The sequence below is a fragment of the Sorex fumeus genome, unplaced genomic scaffold (genome assembly GCF_029834395.1).
Source record: "Sorex fumeus unplaced genomic scaffold, SorFum_2.1 ptg000024l, whole genome shotgun sequence".
NCBI classification, from domain to species: domain Eukaryota; kingdom Metazoa; phylum Chordata; class Mammalia; order Eulipotyphla; family Soricidae; genus Sorex; species Sorex fumeus.
Genome location: NW_026606081.1, coordinates 24,126,265 through 24,147,460, shown reverse-complemented (window position 1 = coordinate 24,147,460; position 21,196 = coordinate 24,126,265). Strand labels below are relative to the sequence as shown.

Genomic DNA, 21,196 nt, shown 5'->3' with positions numbered 1-21,196 from the left:
GTTCTAAATTTATATCACACTAGAAATGTATCCTAGAATTTTCAAATAAATAGTTCATGTTTAAAAAAAAAAGAAAAGAAAAATCCGATTGAAGGCATGAAGCTCATCCTTCCCTGAATGACTGGCAAAGAACTTCCTTCCATGCCTCTCGGAACCGTGACTTCTCTGAGGAAACCAGACAAGGGCTGACTCAGAGGCCCAAGATAACCCATGAGAAGGGCCGCCAGTTTGGGTCTTAACTAGGCACTAGCAGCCTCTGCTCCCACCTTCGCACACGAAAGACAAATGTCTGCTGAGAAATGGATCCCCCACTTGTGCTTCTGCGCTCCCAGGGCTGCTGGGAAGGCAAGAGCAGCATCTGCCAGTACACATGTTTCTGAGAGAGAATACAGCCCTTCGTGTTCAGCTATTTATCACGAACCTTCAAGGGACTGGCTGGAAACGAGTCGAAGGAGTAAACAAATGAAAGGGAAGCAAGTCCATCCGGTGCTTCCGTAGGATAGCTCACTGACCTCTAAGGTCTGCCATAAACCCCTGTTGTCTTCATGGACCCTTGTTAGCCCACAGACCACCACTGCCTTCCGGGGATCCACGTTGTCTTTCATGGAACATCATTATCTTCCATGGACCCCTGCTGTCTTCCCTGGACCACCATTGTCTTCCACGATCCCTGACAGAGTCATAACCATATTCGGATGGTGAACTTAAGTTACCATGCAGGGTTGGGAACTGAGCAATGCAATGATGTCACTCTTAAGAGAAAAGCGTGTTTCATGCTGGCATCACAACGGCCGTGGCTAGATTTTGCTTTTCTTGCCTCTCTGCCGCGTTCACAAAAGCGTTTGACCTCTTGCCATTTTCTCGAATTTTCATCCTCTCCTCTCCCATAAATGCAGTTCAGATGCATTCATTTTTGTCCTTAATTTCTTTTCTTCCACCCTCTGACTGTAGCCCTTTTGAAAAAGAAGAAATGAAACATAATTATTGCAAGTTTCTGATCAGACATATCTTTTTCAAAACTCTCAAATATGAAAGCAGGAAGCTGTCAAAAAATAACTGTCACTTTTGGTTATGATCTATCCCAAATAAAATGAATGAATAAAAGCGGGTTTCTTAGTTGTTAGACTGTATTATCCCAGAAATCTTGACCTTCTGGTAAATTATAAGGAAATATCATCCTAATTTGACAGAAATAAACTGTAAAATTCCCACAACAGCAATCTGACAGAAATATCATTTTTATTGATGTCAAAAGTGGCATTTCTTAGCTCATTAATAAAATGGGGACTATTAAGAAAAGCCAGTGTTGAATTATGCCATAAGAGTTTCATTCACATGGTTAAGATCCATGAGGTAATTTGCTTGTCAGATTCTTCATCATATAGATAAAAATGCTCAACCAAGAATGCGATTAAATTTAAATGTGATTAAATTTAATCTGGTTTGACATGCATTTTTATACTTTTTATACACCATCTCTTATATATACTCATGTTGATGTCCTTAGATCAATATTTTCTATGGATTATTTATCCAATGCCTTTTTTCTCTTATCTTTCTCCAGGAAGCAAATAACATGGATAAAAGCCGGACAAAGACAGAGAGTGCTTGGCTCTTCCAGATGTGGTATGGCTTTGACCACAAGTATCCTTTGAATATGCTTCTTCCCTAGTTTGGCCGCTGGGCGGAGACCCGACACCCACTTGCACTTTTTCCTGGAGCCACGTGCCACCACTCTTCAGGAAATACAGGTAAAGAATTCACAGTCAAATTATAAAAATGAATGATTTTCTCCCAAAAAGAAAAATTGTGTGGGCCACACTTCAGTATTCAAAGAGCGGAAGCAAGTTCCCAGAATGGAATGAACCTGAGTTATCCTTGGCAATCTCATCTAATGCGACGGCATAATCCTCACATCTCTTCATTCTGTTTACTCTTCTTCCTTTTACATGGACCTCAGGTGTGGCTGTGGAAGGTCAGAATGCCCAGACAAAGCTTCTCACCCGACTCAGCAGTGATTTTATCTCACGCTGAGAAGCTGGAATCTGAGGGAATTGTGCTGAGTGAAATAAGTCTGAAAATGAAAGATAGGAACCAGTGGTTTCTCTCCTATGTGAAATATAAGTGAACCAACAAAACAGAACAGAATTATCTCTAAGATGTTGTGAAAAATGTGATGGTTACTAGAGAAGGGATGAAAGGGGGTGGGAAAGAGAAGAACAGAGAGGCCATATTTGGTCACAGAAAGCACTAGAACTTAGGGCTTGGGACTTGAAACTTGTACACCTCCAAAGAGGTAATTCCAAGCTCTGGACAGCAGTGGAAGTCAGTAGGTCAATACAATTTTAATCAAAGCATAAAAACATGGAAGTGGAGAGGGAGAAGTGGGTGAATAGGCCCCAGAGAAGAGTGAGTCTGGTGGTGACATTACAAAAGAAGCTTCCTTCATGTTCCAGACAGATGGGGGTAAGTCAAGAGCAATTTTTTCCAGTAAAGAGCAATTTAAATGTCAATCCGTGTTAGCGACTCTGACATGCCTCCGAGCCTGGTGACTGGCAGGGCTGGGGAGTCAGGTCTGAAGCGCTTGTCGTTAGGAGGAGCAGGAAGCAGCCCAGCTCTAATCCCAACCCAGAGCCCCTTGGAAGAAAGGGAAGAACTCACGGGAGACAGGGTGTATTCGGTCTTTGTGGTTCATTGTCCACAGTCGCAAATCCCTGTCCTTCCAGAGATGCGACGTGAGTCACTCGGTGGTTTTTAAAGCACCTCAGCAATAATTAGAACCGTGGCAGACCAGTAGGTGAGAAAGAAGGATTAAGGACAGAGGAGAGGAATTCAAAGAGCTTTTAGAAAGATGGGGACTGGAGTGATAGTACAGCGGGTAGGGCGTTTGCCTTGCATGCGGCTGACCTGGGTTCGATTCCCAGCATCTCATATGGTCCCCCAAGCACCGCCAGGAGTAATTCCTGAGTGCAGAACCTGGAGTAAGCCTGGTGCATCACCAGGTGTGACCCAAAAAGAAAAAAAATTAAAAATAAATAAAATTAAAAAATAAATAAAAAGATGTAGGAGTGGAGAAAAGGTGAGAGAAATTGGGGGAAATCATAGTAGGGATGGAAGGGAGCACGTAAGAGGAAGGAGTGGGAAACAGGAAACAACATTAGGGGAGGTGAAGGCAGCTGGCATTGCCAGAGGAAGTAGAATGGAAAAAAGAACGTGAGCACTGGAAAGAAATTCTGCCAAGGAGAGCATCCGGGGGTCAGCGACAAGGGAGAGGCCTCCCAGCCATGGTGCTACCACTGCTTACTCTGGGGGCAGGACTTGCCTCAAACAGTCTTGGGTGTTTCTGGAGAGTCTGGGTTAACCCACCTTCGCAGTAGGTCAACTGGAGAGCCTGTCATTCTGTCTCTCCATCTGGTCTCCAGAGGGGGGATGGGTTTGAGGTGGTTGCTGCATGAGGTTCCTGGCTGATTTCTGTTCTGGAAGCCCATTGTCCCAGAGCTATTGCTTCAAGGCCCCAATCACCAAACGCGCAGGAAGCTATACAGATCTGATGACAGAGTAAACGCACAGACCACTAGATCTTGACAAGAGGGCCAATAAGAAAAGGCAAAAGTGGAAAGGAGATCAAAGCTGCTTTGTTCAAATTTTGCACATGCCATAAATAATGATTTGTGGTGAGAGCAGGGGGGTGAAGTGGGGGGAAAGTCACTTGGGGACATAACTATGAAAGTCTGCCCCCACCCCCCCTTTTAACATAGCGCAGAGCTCTAAATTTAGATGACAGCATGGTTCAGGTCGGCTGTCCAGTAGGGTTGATTTCCATATGATTACGGACAGACTGGAAGAAGGAAGGCAGATTTACACTCTCAGTAATATCTCTTCTCGCCGTAATTTGTTCTCCTGTGCATTCAGTCTCGAAATTGCCTTGCCACCACCACTGCCCACATATATTCCCACTTAGCTAGCAAAGTTTTTATATTCTAATTATGTTCCAAATGTACATCCGGAGAGTCACAGGCCAAACAGTGTCTGTGACCTTTGAATACATCTGGATTTTGGGAGACAGATGATCCACTTGGCATTTATGTTCATTCTATTGTTTGTCTGGAACCCCGGGGATGTACCCAGAAACCTCCTACGCGGGCACTGCTTACTGTCCTGGGTCAGGTCGCCTGGCAGAGGCCAAAGAGAAACTGTGAGCTTGTACGAAACTGTTATTCAGTTTGGAGCTGCTCAAATTTTATTTCAGTACAACTGAAATGCATCATGCAAATGAGGCTTCATCAAGATTTACTGACAAAAGAAAAAAGAAGAAATAAGCCTTCATATGCTATACTTGTATTGGTCAGAATTCTTCAGAGAAATAAGAACAGAATCAGTAGGAATACATATAAACACATGCAAATACTTATGTATACATGCACACGTATGTGCATGCTTAGAGATATATGCCTGTACACATTATGTGCATATACATCTGCCTTTACATGCATAAACACATATACATGCATGTAGATATGTGATGAATATACATCAACCTGCATGCATTTGCATACATATCGTATATATCGATATGCATTTATTATGCACATGCATGGCAATTATATATCAACACAGAAATGCATACATACTAATGAAATGTACATTTCCATGCATAAACACATGTAAATATCATGTAGATGAATTTCATATATATTTATAGCATGTATCTAGTGACATGTGCAGACGTGCATACAAATATACATGCAGAGATTTGTTTTGAGGAATTGACTTGGCAATTGAGTGGGCAATTGGGTGGGGTGGCAAGTCAAAATTCACAGGCCCTTCTCAGTACAGAAATCCCCTGAGGGCTGAAACTGGGGTTGTGAGATCAAATTCCTTCTTCTTCTGAGAAACTTCCTTTTTTTTTTCTCTTAAAACTACCCAACTGATTGTCAGGTTTGGCTCATGTTACCAAGGATGATCTCCTTTATTGTAAATCAGTGACTGTTGATGGGAAATGCTTGTGGATAGCAACCATTAACAATCAATCTGCAATGCACCTAGATTAGGATTAGAACGCAGAACCAGGACCCTGAGCCAAACTGATTCATAAGACTAAGCACAATATATTCCACTCACGTTCTATGAACATCTCTGGGATAGAAGACCCTGGTAATTCCCTGCCAGTATCAATAGAACATGCTGTTATTCTAGTTTGGTTTGGTTTGGTTTCCCTGTTCACAGCATGGGTAATATACATAACACATTTGTGTCAAAGGGTTTCTGAGAACTACAGGGGAATACAGATAACGTCAGTCAGCATTCAAGGTAGACAGCAGTGGCCACGCTCTGCATGGCAAGCTTCACCTGTATAATCTCACTTCACCCTCCTGGCTCTGTGGAGAGAACTGTGGACACACAGGGTCTGCGTGTGGTGTTGGCTCTGCTCCAGGTGCGCTGTGAGCCCTGTGTGATAGGGGCTCATCATGGGCCCATGAAGATGCCTTATGACTCGAGGGGGACTTCTGGGGGCATGCACCACAACAGAGCAGTTTAGAAGGGGAACTCCAGACCAAGCTCCCCAACTTGGTATATTCTTTTATTAAACGGTTAGAACGACCCTTTTTGTTTTGTTTAGTGCATTCAGCCACCCTCTCTGAGACCCACAGAGATGCCTCAGAGGCTGTCCGTGAGTCTCTTAGGGATTCCAGGGATACTTTTTCTCTTCCGCATGCCAAGCAGTGGTTTGTCTTATTTTGCAGCCCAGACTTACTTGACTCTGTATGCAAAACCCCAAAGTGTTTCACTCTACACACTCACCATTGCAGCAACAAATCCTGAGAAACAACAACCCATTAGATCTCCAGCTCCTCTTGGGGATCCAAGAGGTGGTAAGATTTGGGAGGCGTGAGTGACTCAACAACACCACACGCAAGGAGTTCTCAGACTTCCAAATCAAGTCCTCAAGTTTTCAGGGACAAACAGTTCAATATTCCCCAAACTTCAGAATGTGATACTCCCTGCCTGTATTTTAGTCAAGGCCAAAGAAAGAGTCACCTGCAGAAACCAAATGCCACGTTCCAGAATCAATATGCAGATCCACATGGGTAAGAGGGTTCTTTCCCAGCCCTGAGAAAGTACAACTTGTCATCTGGTTCCTAGAGTTGTCCTGATCCACCCCCTCGCCTCCCCACTTCTGCACTATCCCAAGCACTGCCTCTGGACCTTTGCACCAGTTCTTCACTCTGCTGAGCTGCCTTCTTCCCCGATGTCTCCTTGCCTCCACCTTTAACTCTGGGAAGCTTCCTGGCTCTATGTTTAAACAGTCAGTCCCAGTAGAGCTTCCCTCATCTCTTCTCTGTTTCCCTTGCATCATCCCATCACCCCACCCCCACCACCCCCACCTCCTGCACTGTGGACTTTATTTGCTTGTCATGGTCTCCTTCAACCAAGCTAGAAGCTTTCTGCTGAGAGAGAGTTGGTTCATTTGGTCTGGGTTCATTTTCTGCTGTGACCTGGGGCATAGAACAGTATCTGGCATATATAATAGGCACCAATGGATGTTTGTTAGAGAATGAAGGAACAAATGAATGAATGAGGCAAGGAATGTGTTCTATCCAGGGAATCTCTGTTCTAACAGACAAAGCAGGGAAATCCAATCATCTGAGACTTGTGATGCCTAAAAGCAGATCAGAGCAGAGTGAATAATCTTGAGGCTCTCACCTCATGAAACATCCATCTCCACCCCATCCAGTCTCAACTCCTTCCCCTGGGCAGGACGACAGGTGCCTGTCACTCACCTCCTTCCCCTGGCTGGGACCTTCCTTCCTGAGGTCTGCTTTAGCGCCTCTGAGTCGAGCCCCTCAAGCTGACGCCCACCGAAAAGGCCTCCTCCAGCTGAAGGCTCTGTGTGCATTTAGCGTCTTAGTACCCAACTAAGCATCTTCACAAGAGACCTCAGAGTTTCAGAGCTGCCCTCATGTCCTGACTGAGACTGATAGAGGCAGAATTGATGCCCCCCCCCATTCCAATGTCATGATCTGATATGAAATGATTTGCTTAAATAGTCATGTTGCAGCTGGAGCGGAGTGGGGGGGGGGGGGTCTTCTGTGGCCTTATTCATAGGTGACTAATCATCCTGCCAGCTGCCTGCTCCTGACAGTCTCTCTCATGCCATCATTCGTCACCTCCCTCCCTCCTCCGACATGCGAGTTTATTAGTCCTACAAATGTGAATGACACCAGATAAGAATGACCTTTTCCAGAATATAAAGGGCAGCTGCGACTCGTTTACACCACATCCTGTGTGCCATCAGCCAAAAATAAGGAGCCGTGTGCTCGCCAGCCTCTGAGAGATGCGTCAAGAAAGGGCCTAGATGACAATGAATTGGCAAGTGGACACGCTGATGGGCTCAAACCTCCCGCAGGGACACTTTCTTCCCATCACTGGTCTACAGCACAGCATACATGGGGGCTGGCCCAGGCACCCAGGCTCCTGCCAGTGTGTATGGTCACTGCGGCCCTGAGTTTCCCATCTCACAGGCTGGCACCCAAGTGACAGAGGGCAGAGCGCCTCTGCACTGACGTGCGGCAGGTCCAGACAGCACTCCGAGCCTTTCAGAACAAGTCATTGCCAAAAATGGACTGAGGCCAGCGTGTGGTGTACAGGAAAGGGCAGCCGGCAGCCGCTCCTGTCCCCTGCACTGTGTGGATTTCATTCTGTCCCACACAGCCCAGCATTGAGTCAGGCACACATGGAAATAGCAGAAACAGTGATTTCCACTTTGAATGATTACCACCACAATGCCTGGCTGGGGGGGGGGGGGGCGGGGGGAGGCATCTTTTTCCTTATTCCAATATGAAAGCATCCTTGAATGATGCATTGAGGTCTGCCTGAGGCCCCGTGAATGACTTGCGTTGACCTCTCCCCCAAAGCTCTCCCAAAGAGGAGCCAAGATTATTTGCATTGTGATTCCCCTTTGTAGCCATTGGGCTACACCAGCACGCAACAGGGACAAATGGAAACATTACTGGTTCCCGCTCGAGCAAATCCATGAGTAGCGGGTTGTCAAGTGATCAAGTGATCCTCTTTTGCAAGTGAGGGGAGTGTACCCAGAACGGGTCCAAGGCACACCAGGAGATCTGGAGGGGCATCTGCCAGCCTTCCTAAGGAACACAGGAACCCACTGTGTCCCCCCCCAGAAAAGCCCAAGCACCTGTGTGGCTGGCCTGCCCCTGAGCTCTGGGTATGTCGTATGGATGTAATGCAGTTAGTGTTGTGTGCTGGCAACCTAGCTGAGAGCTTTATGGGATCGTTCCTGCCATCACTCAGCCAAAGCAGCACCGGCCTTGGGGTGGGGTGTGTTTTCCTCTCAGTAGTCAGCGGGAGGGCTGGCAGAGGGTGTGAGTAAAAAACATTCACCCCACAGATGTGCTCTGCCAGGCCAGATGCAGAGTGCCAAGGGCCCAGCCGTAAGCAGGGTGGAGTGGTCCATCCTCATCAAGTCTCGCTTCTCTGTCTCATCCATCAAATGAGTCAGGGCCCCAGAGCCTTTGACACAACAAAGAGAGACAGTTCTGTCACCCTGGATTAAAAGGGGGACTCCCCTTCTTTCTCTGAATCTCTCTCTCCTTTGGAGCATTATGGTTTTCCAGACAGATACTGAGAAGTTATCCTGCTGGTTTCTTTCCCTCCTTCTTGCACACAGTTCTTATCCAGGGGGATCATCTCCAACTGCCTTTGTCAGAGTGGCCCCTTCTCTATCAGGAACAGCATCATCACTGTGAATCTCACAGTGATTCAATAAATCAATTAACTAATTAGAGGGGGAATCTTTCTGGAAGGCCTAAATTCAAACCATTCGTAGTCCTCGTAGTCCTCGCTTGCAAAATGCAGCAGGTAACTCCACAATGGCTTCAGGCAGCCCCATCCAAACTTGGAACTGTGTGAAGCAAACCTAAGTAGTCAGTTTTCTTAAAGACTCTGGACCTACACACTGTGTTTCCCACAACAAGGAGTGCCCGGGAATTGGCTGCAGGGGGGAGTGGGGCACACACGCGCCACTGCCCCAGCCACGTGGGCCAGACTCTGGGCAGCCACTCAGCATGTGGTCATCCTCATCCCCATTGGTCCATGGTGTCTGGTCATCCTTGTCCCCACGGGCCCTGGTGTGGAAAGGTCACATAGCTAGTCCTTGGCGTGGCACTGAGATGAAATGAGATGAAAACTCACTCCATGATGACACCAGCTTCCTGGACCCTTGTGTATCCTTATGTAGCCCTGGGGAAAGATTTGACAGGCATACACGCACCTAGAGATAGGAATTGCCTTTAGAGCAGGCCATAATAACTCCAGTAGGCCCTGATTTCTTCCTCTGTATAGCGGGGCTGATCAATGGCGATCCTCTGTTTTGGCTCAATCTACTGGAAACATTGGCTCGCGATAGAAAAAGCTTCCTACTAAAAGTCTGTTGTTCGTTCTCTGTTCAGACAGAAACGTATTTAAAACAGTTCCAGGGTGTGGTTTTCTCGAGACCCTTCAGCCCGAACCCACTGCAAAAATCCCAGCTTCCCCAGAACTCTGCTGTGAGCGCGAGATTGTGGGTTGCTGCCCGGACATGCTGTCTCCCCATAGTGAATGCAGAAAGCCAAGGGTCCTCGGGTGATGATAATTGGGTTTCTGACAAGAACCCCAGGATTCTGCCTGGGCGCTGGCTGCCCTGGTTTGCTTGGCCTTTCCCTCTCAAAACTTTCATCATCTTTCTCCAAGTGAGCAATTTCCTCGCTGAAAGTGAGGATGAAATTGGGGTTTATACCAATGAGAAAACAGAAGTTACCTTCTCCGCCTCCCGAATCGGTTCATCCGGAAATCCCTCCCAGGCCACTTTCAAAAGCACCTGCTGTGCCTGCGCTAGGCTTCCCTGTGTAGTTTACGTATTTGTTTCTGGAGGGGGTGGTGGGTTGAGTTATACCTGACAGGGCTCACTGCCTGCTCCTAGCTCTGTGCTTATTGCTCACCCCTGGCTGCACTCAGGGACCAATGTGGTATTGGAGACTGGACCAGGATCAAACGCAAGCAAGGCAAGTGCCCTAACCCCTGCACTGTCTCTCCAGGCCTCCTCTTGCCTTGTGTTCATCAGTGTTTAGCCAGACTGCATCCCTGGCACCAGGACGTGGTGCTGACAAGCCTCACGTAGCTGCCTTCCCAATCTGGTCCTGTTTTCCCATTTCTGATGGACAGATGTCTCTCCGGAAATCTGACGGAAGTCTAAAAATACACGTAGGCTGTGCCCCCACTTTCTATAGCAAGGAGAGGAAATTTGAGCTCAGAAACCAAGATCTACCCAGGTAACCTACCTTACCCGTGCCTCCAGCTCCTGGCAGCTGAGTGGCCTAGCATGTTCATTTGTCAGATTAAGCGAATTCACACAAAACACTCAGAAACGCTTGGCTATGTTCAATTATTCCTTCCCGGGGGCTTCTCATCCACTACAGGGAGACTCTGTATAATGGGTCTGGTTTTTCTTGTCATCTAACATCACCAAGGAACCAAAATAGTGATTATTTCAGATGCGATTGCATATTTTAGTTGCAACCACATATTTTTATTCCATAAATTCTTCAGGACCCATAAACCAGAAGCTTCACGGGTCTGCACATGAGCTGTAATTCTTCTGACATACTTAGCGGTGGCAGGTATGGCCAGAGGGGTTCTGGGACTCGGTTACTTTTCACCCACACCCCCTTATTACGTGCACGATGGTCCTCCTTAGGATTTTTCTAAATTAAAGTCCATCCTCCCACCATTGTTTTTTCTAAAAATCATACCTCAAGCGGGCAATTTTGAGTTGATGAAGGAGTGTGGCAATTTGGGGGTGCCACAATGGAAGACCGGCTCTGAGTCATTGATGATAATTATCCTCTGGAATCTTCCAGGAATCAACGGAATCTTCTGATTGCACCTTTCAGGGGGAGCCTTTATGTTTCCTCATTAGCAGTGTGGGGTGCTGGGGCAGATTTCCAAGACATCCTGGAATCATTTTATTAGGGAAAGAGAAGGAGAAGGAAGCAGAGGATTAGGCTGGTAAAAGCCCACGCATCACCCCATACTTGCCTGTGGTGGGGTTAGCTTGAATCTTTCTCCCCTGGAGGAAGAAGGGTGTTTGGTTTCAATTTCCCTGAAGTACTGTCTCAAGGCTCCTCATCCAGTGCCCTCAGAGGCCCCCATGCCCCCATGAGTGGGGTCTGGCGGCAGGGACAAGCACCCTCCGCTCCTTGGCCCTGAGTTGCCTGAGAGTTGAAGTGTGGGGCCGAGGGAGGCACCAGTTGATCCCCAGCCACTCCAACGGCGGAAGGAACCAGGAGCCAGTGCGCCATCGTGGGTGGGGGGAGAAATGGCTGGAGAAGGAACGGCAGCTCTGGAGACCCACGGGGAGGTCCCTGCCCTGAGCACTGAGTCTGCCGACCTGGGAGCCCAGAGCGGGCAGCTCTCACGCCTGCCTTTGCCCCGGCATTGGATCCTCTCTGACTCTCTGTGCCCCTTGCATCAGTGTCTGACCTGTGTCCAACTCTGACTGTGTCCCTTGCCTCCGTGGTGCCTCCCATGCTAAGGGCCACATGTCCTAGGGAAAGGAGCCTTTCGAGAGTCCTTTGTGGTTCAGTGAGCGTCGCCCTTAGGACAGTCTCACCCTCTAACTTGTGCTCCCAGGGTTGGGATTGTTTCTGCTACTCCTCCCCCCCACCCTCCCACCCCCTGGGAATAAAGTGCCTCTGGCCCCTCCAGAAGCCAGGGGGTGGGTAAGGAGCCTGAGTCCCTGCAGATGCTGGCAGCTGCCTGGGCTCTGAGAGGCATAATCAGGTGTGAGCAGCATGTCAGGGAAGCCCCAAGGGACACGGGCCACAAGCCCTGACCCCCCATCGCTGTGGAGCCAGGTGGGAAAGTATCAAAAGGACCACCCCAGATATTCAGGTGTCTGCAGGGGGCCATGTCTCGGCTCTGTCGGACCCAGGAGGTGCCAGAGGGGAGGGTGAGTGCAGGCACTCTGGGCTGCTGGAGCATGTCTCTTGGCCAAGGTGATGGGTTTCATTGTCGCGTCTCACACACACACACACACACACACACACACACACACACACCAGTGCAACCCTCCAACACACTCCCCCCTTGTCGCTGTGGGCCATGAGGACAGATGTGTGATGGGGGAGCAGTGAGTCAGCCCCAAGCCCCAGCAGAACCCCAGTTGGACAACACTGGGGCAGGAACGTTCTCCCCTTGGTGGCATTCACTGAGCATGTCATGAATGAGCACCCCTGTCCATGGGTCTGGGTGGGGACCGGCTCAGTGGCAGAGCACTCCCGTGCCTTGCATGCATAAGGTCCTGGGTTCAAACCTGGCACTGCAGAAAGCAGAAAAAAAATGGAGAGAGGAAGGTGGAGAAAGTGTGTGTGTGTGTGTGTGTGTGTGTGTGTGTGTGTGTGTGTGTCTTCATTAGGAAATAAACTCTCCAATTTCCTCATAGGAGAATGAGCCTTTGTGGGGAGTGGGCGGCGCCTTCCCGAAAGTTGCTGGCCAGCTCAGTCTCTGCCCCCTGGCTCTGCCCTTCCGCCCTCCTATGGGGCAGACTGGGGTTCAACTGCTCTAACAGAGAAAGAGGCCAGAAGAGCCCCTCTCCAAGGCAAGGCTTTGTGCTCCTAACCTGTCAGCCCCGGGTGGGGGGCACAGCGGGGGCAGGCAGCCCTCCAGCATGCTCAGCCCCAGGAGACCACCCCTCGCCAGCCAGCACTGTTTCATGCCGGGAGACGCGTCAGGCGAGCTGACCTTTCCCGGAGGAAACAGGCACATCCTCAGACTGCCTGTGACATCCCTTGTAGCCATTTCCATGGGTTTCCTTAAAACCCACCCTTCGATTCTGTTTGCCGGTCTCCTGACCTGCTGCTCGTAAACAAGACGAGCGGATCTCAGGCCTGGAGCGGCTCCAGCTCTGCCGTGTGCAGCCGGGCCGGCCTGCTTCTCCCCTCCCCACCCCTGTCCCCTCCTGCCACCAGGGCAGTTGCCAAGCCCTCAGCCTTATTGTTCCTCTGCCCCAGCGTCCAGCTGTAGTCAGAAAAGAGGCCTGCGCTCAGCCACAGACCCTGGAGCTCCAGGAAGAGGGGCCCCTTCTTCTCAGAAGTGGGCCCCCCCTTCTACCCCCCACTCTTCCACAGCTTTAACATCTCAGGAAGTGGGCCCTTAGCTTGACAAATTCTTTTCCCAGATATTCCCCCCCACACACACACCCCAACCCAACCCTTCACCTCTTTGGCTCCTTTTCCAAAGCCCTCAGACCTCCTCTGGACCGAAGCGTGCAGGAGATGAATGGGATGGTAATTGGTGACGGGCCAAGGGCTTTTGCAAACATCCAGTGTTCCATAAAGCCAGGGCGAGCCTAAATTCAGTGACAGGTTTATAAGCCCGGAGGCCATCCCCCTTGCTGTGCACAGACCAACCCAGAATTGTGCAGCATTTTAAAAATCATTTCAGAAAGCAAGCTGATGTTCTGCTTTACTCAAAATGATGACTAGTACAGACGCCTCCTTTGTGTGCCCCCCGGCACCACTCGGAAGCTCCCCTGCACTGTCTCCCAGTTAACTCCCCCCCCCCCCCCCCCCCCCCCGCCAGTCACACGGAGAACAGCATGCCTTATCCTTGAAAGACTCAGCACAGGATTTCCAGGAAACAGGTAACCCAGGGAATGAAGAGGACTATAGGAGACCTCTGGGGGATGCCCGGGGCTGTCTCTTGGGGTGGTTCTCTTCTAAACCAGGAGGACTTGCCGGTTCTCACCAGGGAGAGGAGACAATGCTTGTCTCCAGTATTTCTGTTCCATAGGGTGGAAGGTGCTCATGTGGTGTATGGAAGATCAACAACCATCCTGTTCATGATTTGGGGCTATATCTTTTCTAGCATCTAGCATTACTTTGGGCTGGAGCGATAGCACAGAGGGTAGGGCATTTGCCTTGCAAGCGGCCAACGTGGCCGACCTGAGTTCGATTCCTCTGCCCCTCTCGGAGAGCCCGGCAAGCTACCGAAAGTATCTCGCCCTCACGGCAAAGCCTGGCAAGCTCCTCGTGGCGTATTCGATATGCCAAACACAGTAATAACAAAGTCCCACAATGGAGACGAGAAAATCAATGAACAACTGGGGGGGGGGGGGGTTGGGGGGGAGGCAGTGACAGTGACAGTGATGGCATTACTTTAACACAAAGCACAGATAAAAGAAAAGAGGAAGTAGATAGATGGTTTCCTCAGGCTGAGGTTTTGGGGCAAGGGGAGATGCTAGCCCCCAGGGCACAGCTCACACACACATTCTGGGATCTGGCACAGGAATTCCAGCTTCTAAAAATGCAGTGCTGCAACCTTGGTAGTTGTTAAGAAATAGATCTGGAATGTTCTCTCTCTCTCTCTCTCTCTCTCTCTCTCTCTCTCTCTCTCTGTGTGTGTCTGCGCGCTCACACGCACAGTAGCTTGATTGTGAGCATCACCACCCAGTGGACATCCAGTGGACACCCTCAGTGGACACCCTCGCATACACCATAAATCTATGCACTTGTCTTTTATGCATCACACCGTCAGTAGAGGTGGGGGTGGAGTCCCTGGCCTTGACCTTGCGGCACCTAGAGCCGGGGCTCCCCAGCCCGGGTCCTTCCTTCCCGGACAGGCCATTGTGAGGCTGCCGAGCTTCCCAATAGGAACTGCAGATAACCCCCTGAGGAGGCAACTCTCTCCTGTTAGCTCCCGCTCCCCTCCTGCGTCTTTGATTGAGATCGTCAGATAAAGACTTCATCCACAGGTGAACACAAGAGTGTTCAAATAATTGAAACCCAAGCACGAAAATGTGTAAGTCTACAACTGTACCTCATGGTGTCTCACTAATAAAAATTAAAAACAATAAAATTGCTGATCCAGACTCCTGAGCGGTTCTCAACATCCCTGGCTTCGGTTCTGAAGCTGCAGACAGGAGAAAGCGGCCCGTGGGGCGCAGTGCCAAATGCGGACGCTCAGGTGGAATGTGACAGAGAATGTGCTGTTTCTCTCTCCTTTCCTTGGAGACGAAGTGTTTGGGCCACGCCCAGCAGTGTTCGGGGCTGACTCCTGGCTCTGTGCTCAGGGATCCTTGCAGGTCTCAGGAGACCACATGGGGTCCCGGGGATTGAACCTCAATCAGTCTCTCTGCTATTCTATCTCTCCAGCCAGAAAACGTGTTTTTTAACATGGGCCACAACCCAAAAGCTGGAAATCGTTGGTCTGGCAGGGATTATGTCCCAAACTCCCCGGCCTTCTCCCAGGCGTCTCTCAGAGACGGGGCCTGCAGCGAGCAGGTTCGGGGGGGGGGGCATGCTTGGGGGTTATTCAGGGAGGGTTGGGGAGGCTTTGAGCAAAGCTCCATCACACAAAGAAAACTGGGAAGAGGTGAGAGGCTGAGATGGAACCCAGCCACCGGGATCCCACAGTCAGCCCACTCTTCCTGAGCTTTGAATCTCTAAGATGAATCCCAGCTTCCCCGGCGCACAATGGATACTCGCCACATACAGGAGGGAAGCTGGGGGCTGGGGAAGTCCAGGCCTTGAAGAACTTCCGGGCAAAGTGACAGACTCGAGACAGGATGAGAATCAGGGAGTGTCTCCAGGGTCCTGGATAAAGTCGGGTGACAGTGGGGAGGAGACAGTCAGTCACAGGTGGGGGGATTAGAGAAGGATTTGGGGAGGGGACTGAAAAGTTCATGGAAATTGCTAAAAGGATGAGTGTGAGGAGGGGGTCTGGGTTGGAGTCAGGAATCCAGGGGGCCGAGGGAGGATGTCTTGTTGAGACGATTCTGACACCATTGACGGGGGAAGTCTCGGGGCTGAAATGACAGGAGTGAGAGGACCAGAAGGGAAGGGCCAGAGCCAGCGGTGGGGGAGGGGGCCTGTTTGTGCCATCCACAGCTGTACCAGTGCGGCAGGGAAGCAGACTGGCCCAACACAGGGGCAGATGGGCGCTTGGTCCGCCCAGGACACCCCTTTAGAGAAGACCCCCACAACAATCTTGCAAGTCGGTCCTTTGGCTCAGCTATACCCCCACGGCCACCACTGTCCACCCAGAAACACCTCCTTCCCTCCCCCAGAAACCTTGGGCTTGTCCCCTAGTTGCCCTCGCAGGGGTGATGCCCCCCACGCAGAATGTCCTGCTGGGCACAGACCCGAACTCCCCCCCCCCCCCCGCCGCTTTCCTGGTGTCGACTTCAGGGTGATGCACATTAGAAAGACGGAAGTGCTGAGTCCCTGATGCCCAGGTAGGGCAGGAGCCACTGTCCAGGCTCCTCATCCCACAGTCCCATGGGACCCTGGCCTTGCTACTGGCCCTCGCTGAGCCCCGGTTTCCTCATCTGCGACATGGATGGGGCTTATAAGCATAAGAGCAGCACCCTTCAACGTAACATGCCTGCATCTAGGGCTTGGTGGGGGATGGGAGGCGGGGGGAGGATCCTGGGGACTGGGCCACCATCATTGTCTTGGGTTCGGGGGGAATTGGTGTTTTGTCTCTGTTCCCTGTCCTTTCTCTTCCCTCTGTCTGTGTGGTTGTTCCAATGACCAAAGGCCGTCCTTGGCCATGGTGCTCACACACTTAGCTGTGGCCCAGTTACCAGGACTGCAGCTGAAGCTTGGGCAGCAGAGCTGTCACCTTCCTCACCCAACTCAGCACACTGGGCAGCACTAGGACTCAAACCCTTGATCTGGATGCCTGCCAGGCAGATGCTCTAACCCCTGGGCTACCCAGCCCCCAGCCCCAGTTCCAGGGCTAATGGGCACCCTCATCCTTCCCATCATGCCATAGCTTTGTCTAGTGCCACGCACCAGGCTAGCATCCAGGGAGAAGAATTCTGGGGTCGACCGACAGTGCCTGTCTCTGTGGCAGCCAGAGGACTCACCCTGGCCAGTCCCTCTCAGGGAACACCTCTGCCTGCCTGCAAGGTCTTTAGAGAGGAAACGGCTTTGCTCCAGTCAGTGCTCTGAAATGTGTACTTTCCGGGGAGTGTAAACTGCCCGCTGCGCGTCCCCTTGCTGGACTGGGGAGTTAGGGTGAGGACCAGGTCCCCGGGGGTCCGGCTCCCTGAGCCCCCAAGTATCTGGCCTCCTCCCGCCCCACGTTCAGAACCATCCCTGGAGGCCCCCTCTGGCCCTGAGCATTGGCTGCCTGTTTTCTGAGCATAGAAGTCTGATCGCAAGCACTGCACTTAAGCCATTACTCCAGCGACTAGAAAAATCCCGGGGAGCAGACCCAGCTCTTCTCGGGAGAAACCAGAAATCATCTTCAAGGAGCACGTGGGTCCCAGGTGCCCCAAGGCAGCGGAAGTTGGCATGGAAACTTCTGGTTGGGAGGTCCAGCCCAGCTGGTTGTGGGAGCCTCTTCTCCCCCCGAACCTGGGTTTCCCCGTCTCTAAAGGAAAGGGGGTGCCACTTCCTGTGCTTTGACAGGAGAAGAGACCCCTGGGAATGTTCTAGAACCCAACACCCTGATGATTCATGATGCCACCAAATTCTCCACCTTTTCTCTTTTTTTGTTTGATTGTTTTTAATAGACGCCAGAATGAAGTTCATCTCTGTCCTTTGTCTATTTAGGCCGAAACCAAGACTATGTCACACACTGAGGGTGCTTAACCCAAATTCTAGGGGGATAGTTTGGCCGCAGCACGGTCCTTGGAGGAGACGGAACCCCTCTCTGCAGGAGAGGCACCACTCAGGCCCACTGTATTTCTGGAAGCTTCCACACATCTGGCTCGTTTTTGTGGGCAGACCTGGAATGAAGTGCAGGGGCCCTGCTTGACAGCGCTTGGTAACTGAAGACGCTCCCTAAGGCTCTGGAGATGTGAATCTCCGGCACCATTGCTCTGGGCCCCGGAGACATCCGCAAAGCAGAAACAGGTTGAGGAGGTGGAGGTGGGGCCAGCAGCTACCTCAGTGTCTGTTTCCAGTCAGGAAGGACCTGCCTCCACACTTTTCCTCAGAGACACAGGGGACATGCTCGGACGTGGCTCCCAGCAAGCCCTGAACCCCACCCAAGGGTGCTTCAGACCTTGCAGATCATTTGCTTCAACCCAGCCCCCTCCATCGGCATGGCTCTGGACTCATTTTTTATAGGACAGTAGGTTAGACACAGCAGCTCGCTCCTGGGGGGCTCCTGGGTCCCACGTGTTTGAAAGAAGGCTGGGACGGGGCTGGAGGAGTGGCACAGTGGGGAGGGCGTTTGCCTTGCATACGACTGAACCGGATTGGGTTTGCAGCATCCCAAAGGGTCCCCCGAGCATCACCAGGAGTAATTCCTGAATGCAAGAACCAGGAGTAACCCCTCAGCATCGCTGGGTGTGACCCAAAAAGCAAAAAAAAAAAAAAAAAAAAAGAAGGCTTGGAAGGAGAGAGCTGTCCTCCGGTGCGGTGGCCAGAGAGGTTGGACTCAGCTGGATTTGTCTCTCATGTTAGCAGGGCGCATCCCTCTCTTCATACAGGGGGGAACTGAGGCTCTGCTGAGCTCAGGCGAATCCCCCTTCCCCCCATCTTATCCTTCCTAACTCTAGACTTCACCTTGATGCATTTTCTATGGATTTCTGGGTTCACAGAAAATGCCTGCAATGTCTCAGAGCGACTCCTTTTTGGAGGAAAGGCTAGATTTTATTTTAATTCCTTTGAGGAGCGGACTTGAGTCACGTCCCTTTCTCTCCCTCAGTCTTTCTTTTGCTGTAACCAATAGACCTCTCCCCACTGCTTTCCCTCACTGTCATGGGCAGTCCATCAAGACCATGGACAGACCACCCTGTCTGCCAAGGCTCAGAATGATGCCGTGTGCCCAGGTCTCTGAACTGGACCGACCACATTCACTAATGAAACTTGCAGAGGTGCTCCGGGTTGGGAAACGTGAGTCATTCTTTTCATCGGCCCCTGGATCAGCGCTTTGTGGAGTTCTCACACAGCTTCCGTCCAGGTCTTTCTTACTCTGCCCAAGTTCAGGGCCTTGAATTGTAAGATGCTTTTTGTTGATGAGAATGTGAGTTGGCGAGGAGAAAAATCCCATTTCCTTTCATTTTCTTTTCCCGAATCACTGCTCATTTTCCTCTCTGGGATAAAAAGAAAGAAAAGTTAAACTAGCCACTGGTTGTGATAGTATATATTATTAGGTGGAAGAATTTGACAATAGGTATCTAAAAGAGAAAAAAAAAGAAGTTTGCATTGTAAGTCCTTGCTCTCGCTATTCTTTCGGTCTCCTGTTGTTTTCTAATAGCTAGTGTTATATTTCTTTCCCTTTTCATTTTATCCAAAGATCTTAATAAAACTAAAGTCATGTACAAAGGCTACTTGATACAGAAAAAAATCCACATGACTGGAGGATGCTTCTTTTTTTATTTTTATTTTTTTAATTTTATGAAAGCACCATGATTTACAAAGTTATTCATAGTTGCTGTTGCTCCCGCATCCGGCCCGGGTTCAATTCCTCTGCCCCTCTCAGCGAGCCCAGCAAGCTTCCGATAGTATCCCACCCGCACGACAAAGTCTGGCAAGCTCCCTGTGATGTATTCTATATGCCTAAACAGTAACAACAAGTCTGACAACGGAGACGTTACTGGTGTGCTCTCGAGCAAATCAATAAACAACGGGAGAACAGTGCTACAGTGCTATTCATAGTTTTCTTTCAGACACCTGATGATGTTCAGGCACCCAGCTCCGGTGTGGCCCTCCCCTACCAAGGTTCCCAGGTTCCCTCCCATGTCCCCCCCTTTGTGACAGGCGCCTTTCGGAGTTCAGTTCAAGTTTCGGTGTCTTGATTTCAGCGTTGCTGATCCTGTGGTTTGGATGTTTGGCTCCGTCATTCCTTAACACGTTTTTGTGCCTGACTTCCCTGGCCTGGCCCCCACGGCTTCTTCTCTTTCTCTTCCCCCCTCCCCTCCACTCTTTCTTTCCTTTTCTGCCCTATATTCTGGGACCAAGGTTCGTCTAGGCAACGCCCTCCCCCCTTTAAAACATGGCATTCCCACCTGAGTGCCCGAGAACAGATGACTGATTAAAAAAACTTTGGGGGCTGGAGCAATAGCACAGCGGGTAGGGCGTTTGCCTTGCACGCGGATGACCCAGGTTCAATCCTCAGCATCCCATATGGTCCCCCAAGCACTGCCAGGAGTAATTCCTGAGTGCAGAGCCAGGAGGAACCCTGGGCATTGCCGGGTGTGATCCAAAAAGCAAAAACAAAAACAAAAAACAAAAAACAACTTTGGTACATCTACACAATGGAATAACATGCAGCTGTTAGGAGATGAAATCATGAAATTTGCTTATAAGTGGATGGCCATGGAGAGTATCATGCTACATGAAATGAGCCAGAAAGAGAGGGACAGACATAGAAGGACTGCACTTATTTGTGGAATATAAAATAACGTAATATGAAACTGACAACCAAGGACAGTAGACACAAGGGCCAGGAATATTGCTCCATAGTTGGAAGCCTGTCTCAAGAGCTAGGGGAAAAGGGAGCTGGAATGGAGAAGGGATCACTAAGTCAATGATGGTTGGAGGGATCGTTCAGGATGGGAGATGTATGCTGAAAGTATATAAATGACCAAACATGAAAAAAAAAACATGGCATTCCCTTGTCCAGTTATTCTAAATGCCACTTATAAGTGCTATTAAAGGATTCTCCTTTTCAAGTTTATTTTTCATAACATTTATTCTGTTAGGAATCACGGGAAAATTAAATGAGGTTCCTTTTAAGTAAGGTCTGGCTCTCATCCTCCCTCCTCGTTCTTTTCCTCACTGGGCTTCAGCTCTTCTGACTCTCATTGACGCTCCTTTGCTCTTGGAAGAGTTTTTTCTCCCAGCAGCATTTTTGTGAGACTGGGAACATTCTGACCGCGTGCTGGGAGGGCTATACTCAGATAATACAGACAAGCCTGAGCTTATCCTAGAAATTTGTTTTCTCGGTGCTTGTGCCCTCCTAGAACTTGGAGGTTTGAGGTTGGCAAGGGGGTAGTTAAAATGACTTAGTTCTCTTTTGTTCTTTAATTTAAAAGAAATATTTGATGCATATTCAGCATCCTTCAAGATTTATAAGACACTGTTTTTGCTTCATCCTAGAGATGAATAATATTAAGGGTGTCAAGGAAAGGAGGCAAGTCTTCTTGACTCTAGGTAACTTGAATTCATTAAGATCTATG

The 21,196-nt window shown here is 49.9% G+C and overlaps 1 protein-coding gene across 1 annotated transcript in view; it reads left to right on the top strand.

Moving 5' to 3' along the window:
* SLC9A9 (solute carrier family 9 member A9) overlaps positions 1–21,196 on the top strand; it is a 560,068-nt gene that overhangs the window by 486,648 nt on the left and 52,224 nt on the right. The window contains exon 14 of the mRNA XM_056114177.1: positions 1,561–1,644. Within this exon, the coding sequence (XP_055970152.1) occupies positions 1,561–1,644 (84 nt within the window). The remainder of the gene's footprint in view (positions 1–1,560; positions 1,645–21,196) is intronic.